General features: G+C 45.0%; 1 protein-coding gene across 2 annotated transcripts; it reads left to right on the top strand.

Annotated features, from left to right (window-relative positions):
• The first annotated feature begins 95 nt into the window (after positions 1 to 95).
• On the top strand, positions 96 to 16,608 carry METTL6 (methyltransferase 6, tRNA N3-cytidine). Of its 2 annotated transcripts, XM_016191072.2 has the most exons (6): positions 102 to 346; positions 575 to 970; positions 2,266 to 2,400; positions 10,569 to 10,739; positions 14,383 to 14,524; positions 16,245 to 16,608. In XM_016191072.2, exons 2-6 carry the CDS (start codon positions 746 to 748, stop codon positions 16,433 to 16,435), a joined length of 864 nt encoding a protein of 287 aa, XP_016046558.1. In that variant the 5' UTR covers positions 102 to 346; positions 575 to 745; the 3' UTR covers positions 16,436 to 16,608. The 2 variants fall into 2 exon arrangements, with proteins under 2 accessions (XP_060036818.1, XP_016046558.1); XM_060180835.1 differs by lacking the exon at positions 2,266 to 2,400 and having other exon boundaries at positions 96 to 346.
• The last annotated feature ends 5,757 nt before the right edge of the window (positions 16,609 to 22,365 follow it).

Below are 22,365 nucleotides of genomic sequence, written 5' to 3'. Positions count from 1 at the left end.
ATCGACAGGGGAGGAGGAGCGAGACACCTGCAGCCCTGCTTCATCACTCGTGAAGTTTTCCCCCTGCAGGTGGGGTCCGAGCGCGCGAACTTAGGGCCCTTGTGCCCCCGGGAGTATCTTTATTCTGAACGAAACCGTCTATTACACCAGATGACTTTTTTTCCTTTTCAGATTGGAATTACAGAGTTCATTGCGTCTCTATCCAATAAAGATATTTAAAAAAATTTTTTAAGTACTGTTGGTAGAACCCTAGCCTAGAAGGAGTATATAAGTGAACTGGAAAAGAGGAAAATAGACAAGCACAAACGGAGGAAGGAAAGAGAACACTCCTGTGGGCTAGATCTGCGTGAATGAGTTCTTTGGGCCTCCTTGGCCTCATCTCCCCCGGGTTGTCTGCCATGCTGCCTGGAGGCACGGAGACACCCACAGGAGGACGGGAAGGAGCTGTGAGCCCACCCCGGGCAGGGTCTGCGCTGAGGTCTTTATGACCTCTCCTCTGGTGGGTGGGGTTTCGTGTACGGTTAAAGGACTGTTCTAGAACCATTAGCCTGAATCTCATTTTACCCCCCTTAAGACCACACCATGCTGCCCGAGATAGAAGTCAATACAACCTGAGGATCCCCTGTAAGAAAACCCTGCCTGTGTGTCTCTGAACCTGTGCCAGCAGTGTCAGCTGTGATTCTTTGGCTCTTGAGGAATGGACAGTCTTCCGTGGTGTTAAATATAGTTGCTATCAACTTAGAAGATGGCTTCTCTTCAAAGCAAAGGGCTGCAGGCAAGGATTCTCAGCTCAGAGGAAGCAGAGAAATTGAAAAGAGACCAAATATTAGTGTCTGATTTTAAACAGCAAAAACTAGAAAAAGAGGCTCAAAAGAATTGGGACCTTTTTTACAAAAGAAATAGTACTAATTTTTTCAAGGATAGACATTGGACCACCCGAGAGTTTGAGGAACTCAGATCATGTAGGGAGGTAAGTTGACATCTTTAAAAAAAAAAATATATATATATATATATATATATATATATATATAATTTATTAATGAGAAAGAGAGGAGAGAAAGAATCAGACATCACTCTGGTAGATGTGCTGCTGGGGATTGAACTCAGGACCTCATGCTTGAGAGTCTAGTGCCTTAGCCACTGCACCACCTCCCAGATCACAAGTTGACATCTTAAGTGAGTTGTTGTTCATTGAAAATGTGTGGGGAAAGGGGGGAGGGGTCGGGGACACGACCAGTGATAGAGCGCGTGAATTTATTGTTGCCACTGGAGCTTCATTGCTTAGAGCTGACTTTTTTTCGGTAGAGAAAGGGGTCAAGAGGGAAAGATAGTCAATACCACAGCACCACAGCATGGCACATCAGGTACACTAGCTGACCCCGGTGTGCATGGCTGTGCGGCATAAAATAGCAGATGGGTGCTCCGATAGGACTCTCTCTCACACACACTGAAGTTTTAAAAAATGTGTAAAAAAGGGGGGCTGGAGGGATGACTTACTTAGAATGTGAAATGGACAGTTGAAGGAGCCTATCAAAATACATTGAAATGTATCAGAAAGAATTAATTGAGTCAGTTAATTAATTGAGACTATTGGTCTCAAATAGTTTTAGCAGTTCCCAGAATGAGTAGTCATACATAGGAGAGAGAACTTAATGGATATTTTCTTTTTCTTTAAAGCTGATCTAAAAGTTGTAAGTATTACATTTTTTTTCCCCTAAAGAGTGTTTATTGAGAGAGAAAGAAAGAGAGAGAGAACCAGAACATTACTCTGGCATATGTGAGGCCAGGGATTGAACTCAGGACCTCATACTGTTAAGTCCAGTACTCTAGTCACTGCACCACCTCCTGGGCTTCAGTATCATAGATTCAACAGTAATGATCAATACTTCCCACAATTCTAGAACTTATGTTGTCTTTCAATAACATTGTGAATTAGCTTTTAGTTTCATCAACACTTGCAGATGTAGTTGAAGAACAAGAACTGTTTTAAGTGATTTGGCCAAGGGTGGAATACAACCATGAGGAGTCTCAGTTTGAGTATAGACAGATTAGGCTGAAAGTCTGTTCCGTTAGCCATTAAGCTTTTGTTGCCACCCAAGGCCTTCCAGTCCAGACAGCAAGTGAATTATCAGTAGCGGCTACTAGGTAATCATTTTTCCTAGTGTCTGCCCTGGGGGACAGAGGTTGTGTTTTTCGTGTTCTGGACCTTTTAGTTTGGCTTGCTTCTTCATCATAACAATGTTGTGTACTTTGGGTTCTCTTCAGTTTGAAGATCAGAAGTTGACTATCCTAGAAGCTGGCTGTGGTGTTGGGAACTGTCTGTTCCCACTTTTAGAAGAAGATCTGAATATCTTTGCCTATGCTTGTGATTTTTCCCCAAGAGCAGTTGAACACGTCAAGGTTGGTGCACTATCCATGTTGACTCTTACATTTCCTTTCTGATAGTTTGTTTCTGTTTTTTAAACATGTTCACCTGTCTGCTACAGTCATATGTCCATCCTTGACTTTGCCCACTCCCAGAATCTAACCACGATTACCATCATGCAGTTTCGCCGTTTATACACATAAGAAAGTATATAAAAACACAACTTTAGTCAGAAAAGAAGAAAAAAGACCATACTGACACTTGTGAACTTATACCGGGATTTAGTACAGCACTAGGCTTCATAGCCTTTTTTTTCTTCTTCTTTTCTCCAGAGCACTGCTCAGCTCTGGCTTATGGTGGTGCAGGGAATTGAACCTGGGACGGGAACCTCAGGAATGAGAGTCTCTTTGTATAACCATTATGCTATCTACCCCCACCCCCAGAGTCTTTTTTCTTTGTTGAATCATTTTAAAGTAAATTGCAGGTATGATATCATGATAATTTATTGCTAAATATATCCACATGCATCTTTAAAAACTAAGGACATTTTTCTGTATCTAACGAAAAAAAAAGTAAATTTTTCATGTCATAAATACTACTCTCTAGATCCAGATTCCATTTATTTATTTTTCCAGATTTTGTTTATAGCTGAATCTCACCAAGGGTACATCTTACATTTATTTCATTATGTATCTTAATTTTCCTTAGTCTAAAATATTCCCCCTTGACCTCTTTCCTCACGGACTTAAATAAGTCCTTCCTTTATTTCTCTTTCTCTTTTTCTCTTGCTCTCTTTCTTTGGCCAGATCTTGTGCATACAGTTTCAATTCTCCCAGGTTGACTTTCATTCAGATAGATCAAAAGATTTTGCATAGTGATTTTGCATAATGATTACGCAAAAAGACTCTCATGCCTGAGGCCCTAAAGTCCCAGGTTCAATCCCCCACACTGCCATAAACTGGAGCTGAGCAATCTCAAAAAAAAAAAATAGAGGGAGAGACCAGAGAACTGGTGCCCCCCCCCCCCCACATTGTCCTGACACCTCCCATGAGTTGCCAGGGCTTACACCTGGGCTGCACACATGGCCGGGCTTGTACCCCATGTGATAACTTACCTCACCAGTCTCCCATTCAGTATTTAATACTGGGCATTTCTCCCCCCCCCCCCAATCTCTGGGCAAGAAATAATGTCTTTGTTACCAGAAGCCTCAGTTTGTGATCCTATACCTGATATGTAGGAATATGCAGTTAAGGATAAGCACAGGAAGGGAAAGAAAAGAGAAAAAAAGCAAAGGCAGCCCAGATGGTGGGCTATTGGCTAGGCCACTGGACTTCCAAGCTTGAGGTCCCATGTTCAACCCTGGCATTACGTGTGTCAGTGTGATGCTCAGTTCCCCACACCACCACCTGCTCCCATTAATTAATGTCAGGCATAGAGGTGTTAGTGCTTGGAGAAGGGCAGAAAGTGTTTATAACTGACCAAAGTAAGAACAGGAGACCAAGTCTTTCAACTCCATCCTATTTAGGAAACCAAGGGCAAGGTATTTAAAAGGGTCAGGGAATGACGAGGAGCTTCAGGGAGGAAGAGAGACACCTCCACATCATCTGCTGTCATCAGTTCTTGACGTCAGCTGCAGCCTGAACTGGGTTGTAGGGAGTTGATGTGAGTAAGCCAACAAAAGTCAAGTAATTGTACTTACATGTAGCTGGAAAGAAGAGGGGTGGGTAGTGGGTAGTAGTGCAGCGGGTTAAGTGCAGGTGGCGCAAAGCACAAGGACTGGCGTAAGGATCCCAGTTCGAGCCCCCGGCTCCCAACCGGCAGGGGAGTCACTTCACAGGTGGTGAAGCAGGTCTGCAGGTGTTTCTCTTTCACCCTCTCTGTGTTCCCCTCCTGTCTCCATTTCTCTCTGTCCTATCTAACAATGACAACATCAGTAACAACAACAATAATAACTACAACAACAATTAAAAACAAGGGCAACAAAAAGGAAAATATAAAAAATTATTTTATATTTTTTTATTTATAAAAAGGAAACATTGACAAAACCATAGGATAAGAGGGGTACAACTCCACACAATTCCCAACACCAGAACTCTGTATCCCACCCCCTCCCCTGATAGCTTTCCTGATCCTTATCCTTCTAGGAGTATGGACCCAGGGTCATTATAGGGTGCAGAAGGTGGAAGGTCTGGCTTCTGTAATTGCTTCCCCACTGAACATGGGTGTTGGCGGGTTGATCCATCCTCCCAGCCTGTCTCTCTCTTTCCCTAGTGGGGCAGGGCTCTGGGGAAACAGGGCTCCAGGACACATTGGTGGGGTTGTCTGTCCAGGCAAGTCTGGTTGGCATCACGGTAGCATCTGGAACCTGGTGGCTGAAAAGAGAGTTAACATATAAAGCCAAACAAGTTGTTGACTAATCATGAACCTAAAGGCTGGAATAGTGCAGATGAAGAGTTGGGGGTTGGGGGTGGGGTCTCCGTTTTGTTGATAGCTAGTAGGCATATTTCAGTTACATTCCAAAGGGCTTGTGACTATAGTTTTTCTGTTTGTTTTTTCCTTGAGCCTGACATGTGATATGCAGGTGGATCCCAGTTATTGTCTGGGGAAATGATGTCATGGCTGGAAAAGGACCAGAAAGCTGGATCAGGGAGGAGAGTAGCTCCCTAATATGGGAAAGGTATATATAGATATTGTTGACTGTAAACCCCATCGATTTGATGTGACCTGGGGCCCATATTCAGCTTAGGATCCTGTGTGACCTCTGCATCCCTGTAGATCTGAGCTCACATTTTGTGGTCATGAGTAGGAAAATTTCAAGTTGCCCCAATTTCAGGACCCATCTTCCTCAGGTGGAGCATAGAGTATGTTGTCCAGCCTCCCTTCGGAGGATGGAACGTTCTCTACCGTTGTTGATCCAAGTTGAGGGCAAGGTCCTATAGGGGCCCACAAATGGCTCTATAGTATTGTTCCTGGTAGAAATGACCGGTAACAATGGAGAGAGGGATCTATTCGAGGTCTAGGCCCATCGTGTCTGTGTGGGAATCCCAGGACTCCCTGACTAGGGCCCCAGCTGATGGGGTGGCCTGATAGTGACTAAAGAGTCATCGTTAAAGTATGCCAGTCTCTTGCCTTTATTCAGCTTTTGTAGTCCTTGTTTTGGTTAGCTTTGAAGTGAGTGAGAGAACTGTAATAGGAAGTAGGTGAGGAGGGTATCTAAGTCTAAGTAGATACCATTTCATTATGAACTTTATACTGACTCACTGTAGACTGTTGTGTACTTTTGCTTCCATTTGGAGTGGAATTAGAGAATCCTATGAAAGGAAAGGTCTCACCCGAGTAACGAGGCTGAAGGGTTGACATTCCACGCTTGATGTCTCTGGACACAGTCTGAAGTGAAGCGTGCTGAGGTGGTACTCATTGTGTTGATTAGGTTGGGATCAGCAGATGCAATATCATTTGGTATGAATTGAGAGAAGCATGCGGGAAAGTGAGCCCCACCCTAGAGGTTCCAGGACTAGGGGAAATATAGGCTCTATAGAGGAAGTGGGAGGTTCCTGATGTCTTAGCATTTAAGAAGGCAATAGATAGTTATTGCTATAATCATATTATTTGGCAATTGGGTTAACTTTGAAAAATTCCTTTGTTAGGATTTGCTGTACCATACACAGCATCACCATAATTTATGTCCTTTGATATTATTTGTATAGAGCTGTGCCACCGGTTGCTTCTGTTCTTCCTGGTTTAAGCTTTTAAGACAATTAAACAAACAAACAGAAAAACCAAGGATACAACAATCAAGAACAAAGGCAACAAAAGGGAAAATAAATAAATTATTAAAAAAAATTTTTTTAAAGTGTGTGAAAAATCCTAGGAGCTTGGCTACCTCTTCCTATCATGTTGTTTATTACTTATAGCCAACTAAGTTGAAGTATTAATAATGCATAAACTTTAGTGCTGCGCTTCTAGATTCCTTTATTCCACGTATTTATCAAGAATCTAACGTGTGCCAGCTCTTACAGTAGCAATTTTCTGTTCATAGCCTTTGCCCATTTTTCTGTCATCTACGTTTAGGATACATTCATTATTATTTTTGGATAGAGACCGAAATTGAGAGGTAACAGGGGGATAGGGAGAGAGAGAGTCAGAGTCTGACAGACACAGACACCTGCATCACTGCTTCACCACTTGTGGAGTTTCCTCCCTGCAGGTGGGGGCTAGGGGATTGAACCTGGGTCCTTGGATACTGTTAGCGTTGAGTGCTGTGCTAGGTGAGCTACCACCAGTCTGCCTTTCTCAGATGTATTCTTTATAGTCTGCTGCAAACTTCTCTTCCTGTTTATTCAACTTTGCTGTGTGTTACTTTGTGATGGTGTTTAAGTTACCGTGTCAAATTTATTAATCTTTTCCTTTTGAGGTGCCTGGTTTTATGACTTGTTTTTGAGTTCTGTAATCATCTATACTGTTTATCCTTTTTTCTTTTAATTTGGAAAATTTTGGGTCATAGATACGTATATATTTGTGAATGCTTTATTAAGACCTGGTATTTGGACTTCTTTTTCAGTTTCCTTGGTTGAGACATGTAGCTTATTTCCCTGGGCTTGCTCATGCTCTCACCTCACTTTGCTCCCTGAACGAGCCCTGTCATGCTTTTCCTCACTCTTCTTTTTAAATGTTCTTGCCATACTCTCTGGAAAACAAAGGACTGGTACTCGAGTACTGTCAGTCATCAGTACTAGCCATACTCTATCAGCTAAGTGACCGCCATGTCCTTCTGAAGCCGGTGTTATACAGTAGATAAGACACTCTGCTCTGTATCACCACTGTCCAGCTGGGGATCCTCAGACCCTGACTGTTGTGCCGTCTGCTGGTCAGTTTCACAGCAGAATTAGGCAGTTTAGACTTTATGGTAAACAATTTAGGCTGGAGGTTGGGTGGGTAGCACACTGGGTTAAGCCACATGGCATGATGCGCAAGGATCCCTGTTTGAGCCCCCAACTCCCCACCTGCAGGGGGGTTGCTTCACAAGCGGTAAAGCAGGTCTACAGGTGTCTTTCTCTCCCTGTCTCCATCTCCCCTCCCCTCCCAGTTTCTCTCTGTCCTATTCAATAAAGGTGGGGGGGGGGGGAGCGGGGGCTGGATCAGTGGATTTGTAATGCAGGCACCAAGCATCAACGATAACCATGGAGGCAAACAAACATAGGCTTATAAAAGCAAACTGCTGGTATTAGCTTTTTAAAAAAAGTTTGCTGTAAGCTTGGGTGTAACTAAGTGATCTGGGAAATAATGCATTCTCTCCTTTCATGCAGAACATGCTGAACTCCTGACACAATAGCCAAGCCTTAGCATCACACCAACGTGTTCTGTGTCTGTTCACGATGCTTGTCTCTGATTACCTAGGGTCAGTGCCTGTGGGTTGGGATAAAAGGCCAGGCCCCTGCGGCCCCACCACCATCCCTGTTGCAACAAGCAGGCACTGGCCGGCAGCATTTTTTTAGATAAATATCCTTGATATGTAAGTATTTCTTCAGTTCTTATTCTCTCTCCTCCTGGGTTTCCAATTCACTACTGTCCCATAGCTCCTGGATGTATTTTTTTTACTTTTTTCTTTTTCCTTCTTGTCTTTGCAGTTTTCATAGTTCTTGTCCTGTCCTCAGGGTTGCTGATTTCTTTCTGTTGGAGCCTTTTGAAAGTTTTCTTCTTTACCAGAGCACTGTTCGACTATGATTTATGGTGGTGCAGGAGATTGAACCTGGGACTTTAAAGCATGAGTCTATTTGCATAACCATTATGCTATCTCTCCCGCCTAGAATTCATTTTTTATTACTGTTTTTTGCTTTTTAGGATTTCCAATTGATTTTTTTTAGATGTATTTACTAATGAGGGAGAGGGAGAGGGAGAGAGAGAGAAAGAGAGAGAGAGGACACCCGTGAACATCATTCTGGCACATACTATGCTGGGAATCAAGGTTGGGGCCTTATTGCTTCCAAGCCAGCAGTTAGCACCATGCCGCCTCCCAGGCTGCTCAAACTGATTCTCTTTACAGTGTCTCATTGCAGAAATGATCTGTTTTTACATTCCCAGTATTTTCTTGTTGAAAAGGGGATGTGCTGCATAAGACAGCGCATACCAAGGTGACATTTGTTATGACCTAGTCAGGCTTTGCACCATGTTTGAATTCTGCTGTTGTCATAGCTACCTGTGAGGCTGGTTGGTTGTTGCTGAGGACATCAGACTCTGTTGATTTTATTCTGTCACTTCTCTTGGCTCTTTGTCTTCCCTTTATGATGGCTCCTTGGTCTCTCCTAGTTGTGATCCGCTGTTACTGTTACTGGAATCATGTTGGTAGGGTGTTTAAAAATGGAATTCTTCTTTTACCAGAGCACTGATGCTTTGGCTTTTTTTGGTAGTGCAGGAGATTGAACTTGGGACTTTGGAGCCTCAGGCATGAGAGTCTCTTTGCATAACCATTATGGTATCTACCCAGCTCCCCCCCCCCCCCTTTTAAATTTAATTTCGTTGCCACCAGGGCTGTTGGTGGGACTCTGTGTCTACACGACAAACTCACTGCTCCCAGTAGCTATAGTTTCCTCTTTCTTTTTATTTGATGGGGCAAAGGGAAATTGAAAGGAAACAGGGAACTGGAGAGAGGGAGAGAGAGAGACTTGCAGCCCTATTTCAGCACTTGGGAAGCTTCTCCCCAGAAAGTGGGGACTGACTGGGGGCTTGAACCCCAAGACCTTGCAGATGGCACTGTGTACACTCATCTGGGTGCCCTGCCCCAAGGGAATTATTTCCTGGTGTTCTATTTTTTAGATTTTATCTGTATCTTTAGGCCTGTCTCATGGGTGTGCCTTTGATAATACTCACTTCTTTAGGAATCAGGTAGTTTTCTCTTCTGTTCCTTCTCAGCGGGAGGAGGGGGAATGGACCAGCACCATCCTCTGTGCCTGAGGCCATGCTTCATGCGGATTAAGAGGGGTGCTGGGTGCTGGGAGTCCAGGCGGTAGCGCAGTGGGTTAAGCGCACATGGTGCAAAGCACAAGAACCGGCATAAGGATCCCGGTTCGAGTCCCCAGCTCCCCACTTGCAGGGGGGTTGCGTCACAAGTGGTGAAGCAGGTCTGCAGGTGTCTTTCTTTCTCTCCCCCTCTTTGTCTTAGCCTCCTCTCTCCTTCTCTCTCTGTCCTATCCAACAACAGTGACATCAATAACAACAGTAACTACAACAATAAAAAAAAAGGGCAACAGAGGAGACTAAATAAATAAATATATATAAGGAAAGAGACAGGGTGCTGTGATGTAGGCCCCAGAGACAGCTTCTCCAATTTGACCTTCCCAGTCTGCAGGCTCTGCCTCGGAGAAACAGGCCTGTAGATGCTGTCTTTCTGCAGGTTTCAGATAACTGGCTGTTCTTTGATCTCTGTTCTTTGATGTTTCATCAAGAAGCCCATACTTGCCATTCCAGCTTTTTTTTTTTCTTAATTTTCTTTTTTTTTTAAATTTATTTATTTAGTGGTCCAGGAGGTTGCGCAATGGATAAAGCATTAGACTTTCAAGCATGAAGTCCTGAGTTTAATCCCTGGCAGCACATGTACCAGAGTGATGTCTGGTCCCCCCCCCCCATCTTTCTCATTAATAAATAAATTTATTTATTTAAAAAAGGAGACATTTACAAAATCATAGGATAGGAGGGGTACAATTCCACACAATTCCCACCACCAGATCTCTATATCCCATCCCCTCCCCTGATAGTTTTCCTATTCTTTATCCCTCTGGGAGCATGGACCCAGGGTCATTGTGGGATGCAGAAGGTGGAAGGCCTGCCTTCTGTAATTGCTTCCTTGCTGAACATGGGTGTTGACAGTCAATCCATACTCCCAGCCTGCCTCTCTCTTTCCCTAAGTGGGCTTGCGGTGGGTGGTTCAAAGGAAGATTAAGTAAGCAGAGGCCAGTTTGGGATTGTCATCATTCAGGAAGTCTTCTCATTTGCAAATGCTTTGCTAAATGAAATCTTGTCCTTAGCAGTATTCTGTACTACACACTTTATAGTGCAGATAATTCATTACTCAGTACACTCAGTAACCAAGTGATGGTTCATTTCAATGCAATAGTACACAAGTAGAAATAAGAGAGCTTCTTTGAGTGCTGTTTTTCCTTCTGTGCCAACATGAACATAACATTAAATTATTTTCCCCCCTTTCTAGCAAAATCCTTTATATAACCCAGAGAGGTGCAAGGTATTCCAGTGTGACCTGACTACAAACGACCTTCTCGAACATGTGCCCCCAGAGTCGGTGGATGCTGTCATGTTGATATTTGTCCTCTCCGCTGTTCACCCTGATAAGATGCGCCTTGTCTTACGAAACATTCACAAGGTCAGTGACCTGAAGCCTAAACTTGAGACTTGGCTGCCCTGACCTTGCTTGCTTTCCCTCTGCGCCGAGTCTCTCACGCAGTCTAGATTCAGGTTCTCTTCATTTCACTAGACTGACTATGTAGTCAGTGTCTAAAGAGAGGTTCTCTGGGGTAAAACACTCACCTGAATTCCTATCTGTATGGTGATCGTCACTGCTCTTCAGCGCTCAACCAGCCTTTGAAATAAGGGTGAATTTTCAGTTACCTGTGATCAGTGGAGACCTGCGGTGCGGTGAGAGGAAGTGTGGTTCAGCAGTCGGGAACACAGTCTAGAGTCGTCGGGCCAAGCATCAAAGCCTAGCACCCCTGTGGGGGCAGGTACCTATACCTCTCTGAGCCTCACACTCATTACTTAGGAAATGCTGGGATAATGGTCGCTAAGTGGGAGACTGCTGTAGTGTTCAGGAAGAAAGCATATAAGTCACATGACTCAGAACAAGCTACCTCATCTTCCACCCCTGAGACGCAGTTTCCTAGTGTCTCTCCTCTCTAATTAAAAATAAGTCCAGGAAAGCCACTCAGTGATGTCACTGGCCCTGGGTTCATTCCCTGGCAAGTTAAATACACAAGAAAATTGCTCCCTTAAGTCACTGTATTGAGGAAATGTTGATTTATAGGTTTGGAGTTTTCACAGGGGTACTTTATAAGCATTTCATTATAGCTTGAAGTATACTTGTCACACTTTTCATGTAGTGCCAGGGCCCTTTATTTTTTCACTTATTTCATACTGGATCGACAGAAAAACTCACATTAAGAAAGAGAAACCAGAACACCATTCTGGTTCTGGCGGTGCTGGGGCTCAAACTGGAGTCTTGGGCGTGGGAGCTTGCTCTCTACCAGTTGAGCTAGCTTCCTGGCTGTGCTGAGGCTCTTTGAGGGTGTGTGTGTGTGTGTGTGTGTGTGTGTGTGTGTGTGTGTGTGTGTGTGTGTGTGTGGTCACTGATCATCTTTCTTACATGAACCACACATATAATAGATTTCTGATTTCTTTAGAAGTAGAGCGTACACTTAGAACAGTTGACAAATAATCACGCCACCTCTGTTCGCTGAGTTGTGATCTTTAGTTCACTTTCCACCAGGTGATGAGTGCAGTCATCAAGTTGAAAAAGCGGGTGTTAGATACAACTACAGCGAAGCACAGATTGGCAAAAGAAGGAGTTTGGCAAAGGCAGGGTATGATGAGGGCAGAAGTGGAAACATACAATATAGGTGACATATCATGTTGCACTAGGTATGTATATATCCAGCTAGGTGTGGCACATTATACCAAGGGAAAAAATCAATCCCAAAAACAATTGGCTTCACGGGTTCCAGTCCACATCTGGTGGCTCCACCAGGCAGTCATCAGCATCAGCAGTCTCTTAGCCCTTGGCAGTAAGAGACCCTTTTTTTTTGGTTTTGTTTTTTTTAGTAAGAGACCCTTTAAGCAGCGTTGAGGTCTTCCATGAATATTCATGGACATCAGCTATTATGATGTAGGTCTGATTACCCCAGGATGTTAACATCAGAGAAATTTAAAAAGTACATAAACTGAAAAACACTAAAATGGCCTCATTTTAAAATAAGAGTGGAAAGTAAGAAATGTGTTGTTGGAAAACTAGAGTCTCGGGGCTGGCAGCCTTATGTGTGCCGCCACCTTGGCTGAGCCTCCAGGCAAGTCACTTTGACTGTAAGCCTCACTTCCTGTAAAGTGATTACTTGAAACCTGACCTACCAATTTCGTGGAATTGTTGAGAGAATGAAAAAAACAGAATACTGGGAAGTGGCTAGTTACCTGTCTAGTGCTCTGGCCAAAGGAGGCATTAGGATTGTAATTGTTATCTTACAGACAAGAAAGCACAGAGGATGAAATTATTTACTCCACTAGTTAATAGAAGAACTGGGATTTGAATCAAGATTGCCAAATTCCTGAGTGAGTGTTCTTTCCACAGTCCACTTAGCTTTCCCTTCCTTCTGGAAAGAAGTCCTTTCGTGGGAGCTGACTTTGTCAGAATTTCTCCTCTTCTGTTTTCACAGTTTTAAACTTAGCATTTCTGATTAAGGTAAGAATGTTTTTAAAAAGTTCTTCACTGGCAGTATTTAAAATGCGTGCTACTCTTAATAAGAATTGACTAATTGAGAAGATCTGGCACACTTGAAAATACTGTGGGTGGTATTTTGGATTCTCTTAGGAATATGGGCTACATCAGCCTACAGTAAAATCTGTCACAATGCCTGGAAATGTCCAGCTTAAATATGGCTACATCAACCTGCAGTAAAATCTGTCACAATGCATGGAAATGTCCAGCTTAAATATGGCTACATCAGCCTGCAGTAAAATCTATCACAATGCATGGAAATGTCCAGCTTAAATATGGCCACATCAGCCTGCAGTAAAATCTATCACAATGCCTGGAAATGTCCAGCTTAAATATGGCTACATCAGCCTGCAGTAAAATCTATCACAATGCATGGAAATGTCCAGCTTAAATATGGCTACATCAGCCTACAGTAAAATCTGTCACAATGCATGGAAATGTCCAGCTTAAAAACCCTCTTGTGGCGGGTTAGAAGAGGATCGAGTAAAACTAGTGCCTCCTTTGAAGCCCACTCTTTCTTACTGTTGTGATGCAGGCTGAATAATTTCCACACAAAAAGCAAGTGTGCGCCACAGCATTTGATACTGGAGCGCACATAAGAAGTCAGGGCAGCTACGCCCACTCTGCTGATCTTATTCCTCCGCTTTGGCGCTAGCCTCTCAACGGCTGCACATGTTACTTGTTCATCCAGTGTCGACCTCGTCATCTCACCACATAGTCACCACACTCTGACCCAGCGAGAAAATGTGTCAGTTATTAACTCCATGGGCAAGTCACACGGAGTTGGGGCATAGTGAAACCAGAGCTGAGACTCAGTCAGGCCAGCTAGGGCGGATAAATGGTCAGAATGACATCCCCCCCCCACCACCACCACCAAAAAGACTGTGGATGGGAGGGAGTCCGGCGGTAGCGCAGTGGGTTAAGCACAGGTGGCGCAAAGCACAAGGACTGGAGAAAGGATCCTGGCTCCCCACCTGCAGGGGAGTCGCTTCACAGGCGGTGAAGCAGATCTGCAGATGTCTGTCTTTCTCTCTCCCCCTTTATCTTCCCCTCCTCTCTCCATTTCTCTCTGTCCTATCCAACAATGACATTAGTAACAACAATTATAGCTACAACAGTAAAACAACAAGGGCAACAAAAGGGAGTAAGGATATATGTGTGTGTGTATACATATATATATATAGAGAGAGAGACTATATATATATAGACTACAAAGTCAGATTTACTAGAATAGGACTAATAAAATGTTGGGAGAATGAGGTCAGGACTCCTGACTAGTGTCTTTAACTCTCATTGGTGTGATGTTTGGCCTGACCTTCCAAAGAAGCCGCGTAAGTGCTCAGCAAGTCTCCCCACAGTGTGATGGGGCGCTGCCCAGCTGGACAGGAGCCACCTTTGACTAGCAGGCCCTTCTCCCTCATCTGGGTACTTTACCCTTGCCCCTTTCATAAAGATTAGGCATTTAAGACTTTTGAAGTGTGAAGTTACTGAAGATTCTATCTTCAGCTCTGCTTTTGTTTCACAGGTGTTAAAACCAGGCAGAAGTGTCCTGTTTCGCGACTATGGGCTCCACGACCACGCCATGCTCAGATTTAAGGCTGGCAGCAAACTTGGAGAGAACTTCTACGTTAGACAAGATGGAACCAGGTCGTATTTTTTTACGGACGGTAAGATGAGTGGGTCTGGCTTTGATTCTGTTTGCTTGACTGCTTTACCTCTGCAGCGCTGTTGCGGGGGCAGGGGGTGGTGTCTATTTTTAGCACACATACACAGGTCCCTGGAACACGCTGTCCAACACATGCCACTTACCCAGCACCTGGACAGCCCAGACACAGCTCCTAACCCTGCAAGCTCACAAGTATCCTCCAGTGGCAGTGCCCACTTTGTGGGCCCAGACAGCCTCTGTTGTGCTGTGTGGATGCCAGCTGAGGCGGGAGTGGTGATCGCCATCAGAAACTTAGCTTGGACTCTCATGCCTCAGGCTCCAGAGTCCCAGGTTCAGTCTCTTGCACCACCATAAGCCAGAGCTGATCAGAGCTCTGGATAAAAGAAAGGGAGGGAGAGAGAAAGAAACTTGCTTCAGTAAGAATTAAATAGGACAGTATAATGCCTTTAGATAACTTTTCCTGGTCACAAGGGCATGAAATCTTCTATAAAGGAGATTAGATCTGTTTTCAAATACAAAATTTTTGATAGAATTATTAAAAAGCCATTTTTATAAGAAAATTATTTTTTAAATTTATTTATAAAATAGAAATATTGACAAGACCATAGGATATGAGGGGGACAGTTCCACACAATTCCCACCACCAGAACTCCATATCCCTTCCCTTTTCTTGAAAGCTTTCCTATTCTTTATCCCTCTGGGAATATGGACCCAGGATCTTGATGGAGTGCAGAAGGTGGAAGGTCTGGCTTCTGTAATTGCTTCCCCACTGAACATGGACTTTGACAGGTGGATCCATACTCCCAGCCTGCCTCTCTCTTTCCCTAGTGGGGCAGGGCTCTGGGGAAGCAGAGCTCCAGGACACACTGATTGTCTGTCCAGGGAAGTCTGGTTGGCATCATGGTAGCATCTGGAACCTGGTGACTGAAAAGAGAGTTAACATATAAAGCCAAACAAGTTGCTGGCTAATCATGAACCTAAAGATAAGATTTGGGGTCTCCGTTTTGAAAAAAGCTAGTAGGTCTAGTTTAGGTCTATCCCAGAGGGCCCATGACTTTACTGTTTTTTGCCTGAGTCTGACAGCTAGCATGCAGGGGACCCAGGGTATTGTGTGGGGAGATGGTGTCATAGTTGGGAAAAGGACCAGAAAGCTGGATCAGAGAAGAGAGTAGCTCCCAAATATGGAAAAAGTATAGAAATATTAACTGTAAACCCCATCGATTTGATCTAGGGCCCATATTCAGCACAAGAGCCTATGTAACCAACCTCTGTATCCCTGAGCTCACACTCTGTGGTCACAGCTAGTCCAATTTTTATTCTGTATTTTGAGAGAGAAGGAAGGAGAGACACCAGATTACCACTCCACCATTTGTGGAGTACCCATGGTGCTCCCCTGTGGTGTGAAGATAGAAAACCAGGGTCTGACGCACAGTGGGCCATGAGCTCAGCCCTCCCAGGCTCTGAAATTAACTCATCTTTTGGCTTCTAAAGTGAGCTATTATCATTAAAACTAAAACCATAAAAATAGCAGGTAAAAAGTAAAAAAAAAAAAAAAAATGTTTTAAGAAGATGGTTGGGGTCTGATGAAGCCCGCTGTTGGGGTCTGATGAAGCCCGCTGATGGTTGGGGTCTGATGAAGCCCACTACCAGCAGCTGCAGTAGTGTCTGCCTCGGTCCTCTGAGCGGCGGGGCTGAGCACTGTTGACCTGCTTGTCTTCCAGAGTTCCTCGCTCAGCTCTTTGCGGACACGGGCTATGAAGAAGTGGTGAATGAGTATGTTTTCCGTGAGACGGTAAATAAAAAAGAAGGCCTGTGTGTGCCGAGAGTTTTCCTGCAGAGCAAGTTCCGAAAGTCCCCAAAGAACCCCGCCCCCGGGGCCGCGGGCCTTTGTCACCATGCTGAACTTCCGTGAGGTTGACGTTTGTGTCTACCCTTGAAGAGGAGAGGTTAAAGTCAATTTTCATTTTGTATGATTTTATGTCTCAATTTGTTATTAAACATATATAATTTTGTATTATAGAATTGGCAGATGTGTGCGTTTGTCTTTAAAAAATGCAAATAAAGTTATAAGGCTTGCAAAGTAAAGGGAGTTTTATGGTCTGTCAGTCATACTGCCCCACTGAAAGATTCCACAAGACAGGCATGGTGGCCCTGGGCCACTCAGATCCTTCCAGTCCTCCTGTGGGTGTCTCCGCCTCCAGGCAGCATGGCAGACAACCCAGGGGGAAATGAGGCCAAGTAGGCCCAGAGAACTCATTCACGCAGTTCGAGCCCACAGGGGTGTTCTCTTTCCTTCCCCTGGTCTTGTGCTAGTCTATTTTCTTCTTCTCCGGTTCATTTATATACTCCTTCTAGGCTAGGGTTCTACAGACAGTACTTAAAAAAAAAGTGTTATATTACCTTTATTTATTTACTGGATAGAGACAGCCAGAAATCGAAAGGGAAGAGGATCAGAGAGAGAGATAGAGAGACAGACACCTGTAACACTGCTTCACCACTCGCAAAGCTTTCTCCCTGCAGGTGGGGACTGGGGGCTCATACCAGGTCCTTGTTCATTGAAACATGTGCACTGCCACCTGGCCCTAGTCCTTTCTTTTGCCCCCCCACCCCCCATTTTTTCTCGAGCACTGCTCAGCTCTGGGTTATGGTGGTACAAGGGGATTGAACCTGTGACTTTGGAGCCTCAGGGATGAGAGTCTGCATAACCATTATGATGTCTACCCCCCACACACACCCCCATCCCCACTCCACACACAAATAGTACTTTTGCTGCATCTCAAGAACCCACCACGGGGAAGTTGGGCAGTAGCATAGCGGGTTAAGCGCACATGGCACGAAGCGCAAGGACTGGTGTACGGATCCCAGTTCGAGCCCCCGGCTTCCCACCTGCAGGGGAGTTGCTTCACAGGTGGTGAAGCAGGTCTGCAGGTGTCTGTCTTGCTCTCCCCCTCTCTGTCTTCCTCTCTTTCGATTTCTCTCTGTCCTATCTGATAACGACGACACCATCAACAATAATAATAAAAAAAAGAACCCATCATGGCTCACGGCCTGATTCTTGAGACCCTCTTTTTTATGGTCTGCCCATTGGCCGCATTACAGACAGGCTACCACCTGTCTCCCCTGCCTCTCCCCTTGCCCTGGTCTGGTGCAGTTCCTTTTTGTCCTTTAAATGCCACCAGGGTTATTGCTAGAACTTGATGCCTGCATGACAGATGTACCCCTCCTGTTAATCATTTAACTTTTAAAAAATTAATTATTTGATAGGACAGAGAAATTAGGAGGGGAGGTGGAGATAGGGAAGGAGACAAAATGATACCTGTAGTACTTGCTTCACCACTACTAACACCCCCCACACACACCCTCTGAGTCTGTCACTGCAATTTCTACAGGAGAAGATGGGCTAATGAAGCCCAGGTCACATGACTCGTGGGGTGTAGACCGTGGGAATGCATATCAAATCCGTTTGACTGTCGCACTGAAGAGTCACCTCAATGCTGCTGAACCACTTAACAGCATAGGCTTCTTTTTTCCTTTAATATTTTCTAGTTCTTCATGATAGAAACAAACGTCGAGTGGTCCAGGAGGTGGAGCAATGGATAAGCCATTGGATTCTCAAGCATGAGGTCCCTGGGAGCACATGTACCAGAGGGATGTCTGGTTCTCTCTCTCCTATCTTCCTCATAAATAAATAAATTCTTAAAAAAAAAAAAAAAAAAGAAAGAAACTAACGTCGAGACAGGAGAGGGGGACGGGGCCTTGAGCCCGAGTTCTTGGGCGTGGTCACCTGTGCACTCTACCAGGTGCATCAGCCTCCCCCCATAGTTTTTCTAAGTGTTTTTTTTTTTTTTTTTTGAGAGACAAACAGGAGCGGCATCACAGTAGCCCTGCACCGTTCATGCAGCAGCCTGCCTGTGTCACCGTAATGCTCCTACATGGTGCTAGAGAGCCCACACCTTGTTCCTCACACATGGTGACGTGTGGGCCCCCCAGAGTGCACACCTCACATGGAACCCGGAGGAAAACTCCTAAAGCATCCCCATGTAATGACGACTTGGACTTGGGCGATGAAGTCAGAGTTCTGTGGCCTGCTCACAAAAGTCGCTCTGTACGACTTTATTATGCTTTCCTGTTTGCAGAGGGCCGTTCCTGAGAACATTCTTCTCCAGTACACGAACTGCGGACGCAGCCAACGAGGGCCTTCATCCCAGCCACATGTGAAGGGCGCCCGTGCGGGGAGGGGCTTGGGTGGTTACATAACAATCCTGCACGACTGGAGTGACCCCCTGATCCTGCAGAGAAGGGGGTGGGCTGTGGGGCACTGTGCTCGCTGGGTGTCCACACTCTGCCATCTCTCCTCAGCTTCTTTTTTTTAATATTTATTTTCCCTTTTGTTGCCCTTGTTTTATTGTTGTAATTATTGTTGTCATTGTTGGATAGGACAGAGAGAAATGGAGAGAGGAGGGGAAGACAGAGGGGGAGAGAAAGACAGACACCTGAAGACCTGCTTCACCACTTGTGAAGCGACTTGTTTTAACCGGGCTGGCTTCATGGGCGGGTAACAGAGACTCAAGGACATACAGCTGGGCTGAGAAGCTGTATATCTTTATTCACGAACGGGCAAATCACCACACCATGTGCTTCTTCTTCTAGCGTTTGCCACACCATGTGCTTTTCTCCATCATCTCTCCGCTCCTGCAGCTGCTGGGACTCTGCCCGTCCTTAGCATAGGGGGCGGGGAGAAAGCGGGTGCGAAACTAGCAAGGGGCAAACCACTTCTTCTCAGAGGTCAGGGGGAAGGGAACATACCAACAGCGACTCCCCTGCAGGTAGGGAGCCGGGGCTTGAACCGGGATCCTCACTCCGGTCCTTGCGCTTTGTGCCACCTGCGCTTAACCCGCTGCACTACCACCCGACTCCCTGTCCTCCGCTTCTTGAGGAAGGCTGACCTGGCAGAGGCTGCAGGAGGAACCCCTACTTTATTGCTCTGCTCTGTATATTGTGTTTCCTTTTGGAGACTGGAAAGTGGGTATACTAAGTAAGAACAAAACTGATGAGCGGTATTATAGGATTTTTTTTCCTGTCTTTTCTGTAATCAACTTGTCCAGGAATGCTTGGAGGAAGGTTCTCTGGTCTCCATACAGAGTGAGGGTCAAGTCTTGCCCCAGAGCAGCTTGTCAGGGGCCAGCGCTAACCTCAGACTCGCCACTGGTCACTGATGGTTCTTTCTTCCAAGTCGCCTCCACCGAGTGAATCCTACAACCAGCTTCAGCCCTGGAGAACTTCCTGAAGCCCCCTCCACAGAAGTCCTTTCACCTGTCAGTTCTGACCGGTGTTGCTCAGAAAATAGTACTGTATTGGAGGTAAAGAGTAGGGAGCAGGCCAGAGGGTACGTGTGGGCTTGGGTTAGCTAGTCATTTGGTATTGTGATCTCTTTCCCCGCTAGAACTTGAGACTCATCCTTCGGAAAACCAGGAGATTTCTGAAGAGTAAACGCAGTGCAGGCTGCTGACCCAGGCCCACCACATGCATGAGAGACAGTGACACGGAAGAAAATGGGACAGAGAAGGAGCCTGCACTGGGTTTACTCCGAAAAGAGAAACCCCAGAAAGGCCGTGATACTGGTCAGCAGTACTGTAGCATAAATAGCTACAGTATACACACTGTCAAAATCTATTTCATTCTTAAAGATTTTTATTTATTGCATATGGCAGTTCCAGATGAGGCAGAACAAAGGAGAGAAGAGACCAAGCAAGAGAGAAGCCAGAGCACCACTCTGGCTGGGGATGAAGGTGGGAGCCTCAGGCCTGGAGGGCAAGTGCCCTACCAGTTGGAAGTGTGCACTACCTCCGGCTGCAGAACACACTTGAATTGGATTAGTATATTGCACAGTATTGTGGATTTTGAACTTTTGATCTGTGCTATAAAATAATAAGCACATACTACACATTGTAATATTAGTAAAGTTGTATTGCAAGATTTGGAGTGTGGACATCTGGATTCAAGACAGACAAATGTTTGTCTAGTACAAGTTGCCAACTTCTCTGAAGCTGTCTTTTTTTTTTTTATTTTGTGTCCTTGTTTATTTTCTTTATTGTAGTTATTGTTGTAGTTATTGTTGTTGTCATTGTTGGATAGGACAGAGAGAAATGGAGAAAGGAGAAGACAAAGACGGGGAGAGAAAGATAGGCACCTGCAGACCTGCTTCACTGCCTATGAACGACTCCCCTGCAGGTGGGGAGCTGGGGGCTCGAACCAGGATCCTTAAGCTGGCCCTTGAGCTTCGCGCCGCCTGCGCTTAAACTGCTGTGCTACTTCCCGGCTCCCTGAAGCTGTCTTTACACCTCTGAAGTCAGGTTCTAGCACCTAGGGCACAGGGTTGCTGTCAGGATTTGGTAGGTGCTGTCCTTGGAGTGCTTTGTCAAGTGCAAATTACTTGTATTCAGTTTACATTCCCCCAAGGAATTAACCTTCCCACTGTCGACATTAAATCCAAAATTTTCTCTGGTAGGAGGAGTTATTTTTAAGCTCCAGTTTTCTGACAGGATCTGGAATTTGGATATGGTACCACAAGATGGCAGTAGAGGTTAAATGTTCCTGTTGGTCTGGTCTTCCATCCTGGCTTAAAATGAATCTGTTTTATTGTCTTGGAAAGGAAGGAAAATGCCAATGAGAAGTGTGTGTTCAAGGTCACTTTTAGGTCAATATTGAAGGCAGTGGGGATAAGAAAACCAGGCTGCTTCTTATCCTAAGCTCTCAGCTGCTTGCTGAAGGCAGTTTGCTTTCAACTCCATGCGGCCTTTTTTAGTCCAGGTCTTTGCTTTCTACAATGCACTCAAGGCTCAAGAGGAAGCGAGAATATATGCTTCACTGCTCAGAGCGGGAGCCAAAGTTTTTGTTTGTTTGTGGGTAAATAAAATGAGCTGTTGCCCCTCCCTTACCCCTGCACTTCTCCATGGATTCATTTTTCTGCTGTTGGGGATGGAGGCGGCTTTATTTGCCACACTTACTCATAGACCACTTTCCAGCTGTCAGCTAACAAAAGGGAAACTGAAATGAATCACATATATCAGGTGACTGCTTTTCAAGACCATGTTTGCTGATGGGGAGCAAATATTTAATATAAACTTCAGCAGGCTTTGCTACAGAAATCATATGTTCCACTATATATATAGTGAGAGAGGCCAGAGCACTACACCTCTTAGGATGTCCTATTTGAGTTTTAAAATATTTAAAAACTAAAGGGGGACACACCAAAGTTTCACTTTGGCAGGGATGGAATTCTGATCTCATTCATGCATTTAGTTCCTGGCATCTTCCACTGTATCTTCCACTGACTGTTTTGTTTGGTTGGTTTGGCTTGGTTTTGACCTGCCACCAAGTGGATCTACGATTGAGTCCCCTATCTGGTCCTCAGATTCAGTCGTTTTTTTTTTTTCACTTGCATGTGTGTGTTTATTGTATTTACTTGCTTGTTTATTTCTGTATTGCCACCGTGGTGGTCTCTGGGGCTTGGCAACAGCATTCCTAGCAGCCACTTTTTTAAAAAAAATTTTATAGAGTAAGAGACGAGAGAGAAACCTGTAGCACTGCTCCTCCATCTGTGAAGCTTTCCTCCTGCAAGTGGGGACCAGGGGCTTGAACTCTGGTCCTCAGTCTTGGTAATGTGTGTGTTTTTACCAAATAAGACATCACCCAGCCCTCACTCAAACATGTAGCCTTTGATTAAATGGTGTCCTAGTAGGTCCCAAGGGGGCACAGAGCACTGGGGAGGGGGAGGGACACAGGGAGAGTCAGAGCGAGAGCCTCAGGCAGGTACTCTCTAAGTCAAAGGCAGGTAGCTAG

The sequence above is a fragment of the Erinaceus europaeus genome, chromosome 21 (assembly GCF_950295315.1).
Source record: "Erinaceus europaeus chromosome 21, mEriEur2.1, whole genome shotgun sequence".
Classification (NCBI taxonomy): Eukaryota; Metazoa; Chordata; class Mammalia; order Eulipotyphla; family Erinaceidae; genus Erinaceus; species Erinaceus europaeus.
Note: the sequence above shows the minus strand (reverse complement) of the source record. Positions and strands in the feature narration are given on the sequence as shown.

Coding starts and splice junctions, on each gene's coding strand:
- METTL6 (XM_016191072.2), top strand. CDS start 746: ATGGCTTCTCTTCAAAGCAAAGGGCTGCAGGCAAGGATTCTCAGCTCA. Junction 971..2,265: donor AACTCAGATCATGTAGGGAG/GTAAGTTGACAT, acceptor GGTTCTCTTCAG/TTTGAAGATCAGAAGTTGAC. Junction 10,740..14,382: donor TCTTACGAAACATTCACAAG/GTCAGTGACCTG, acceptor TTTGTTTCACAG/GTGTTAAAACCAGGCAGAAG.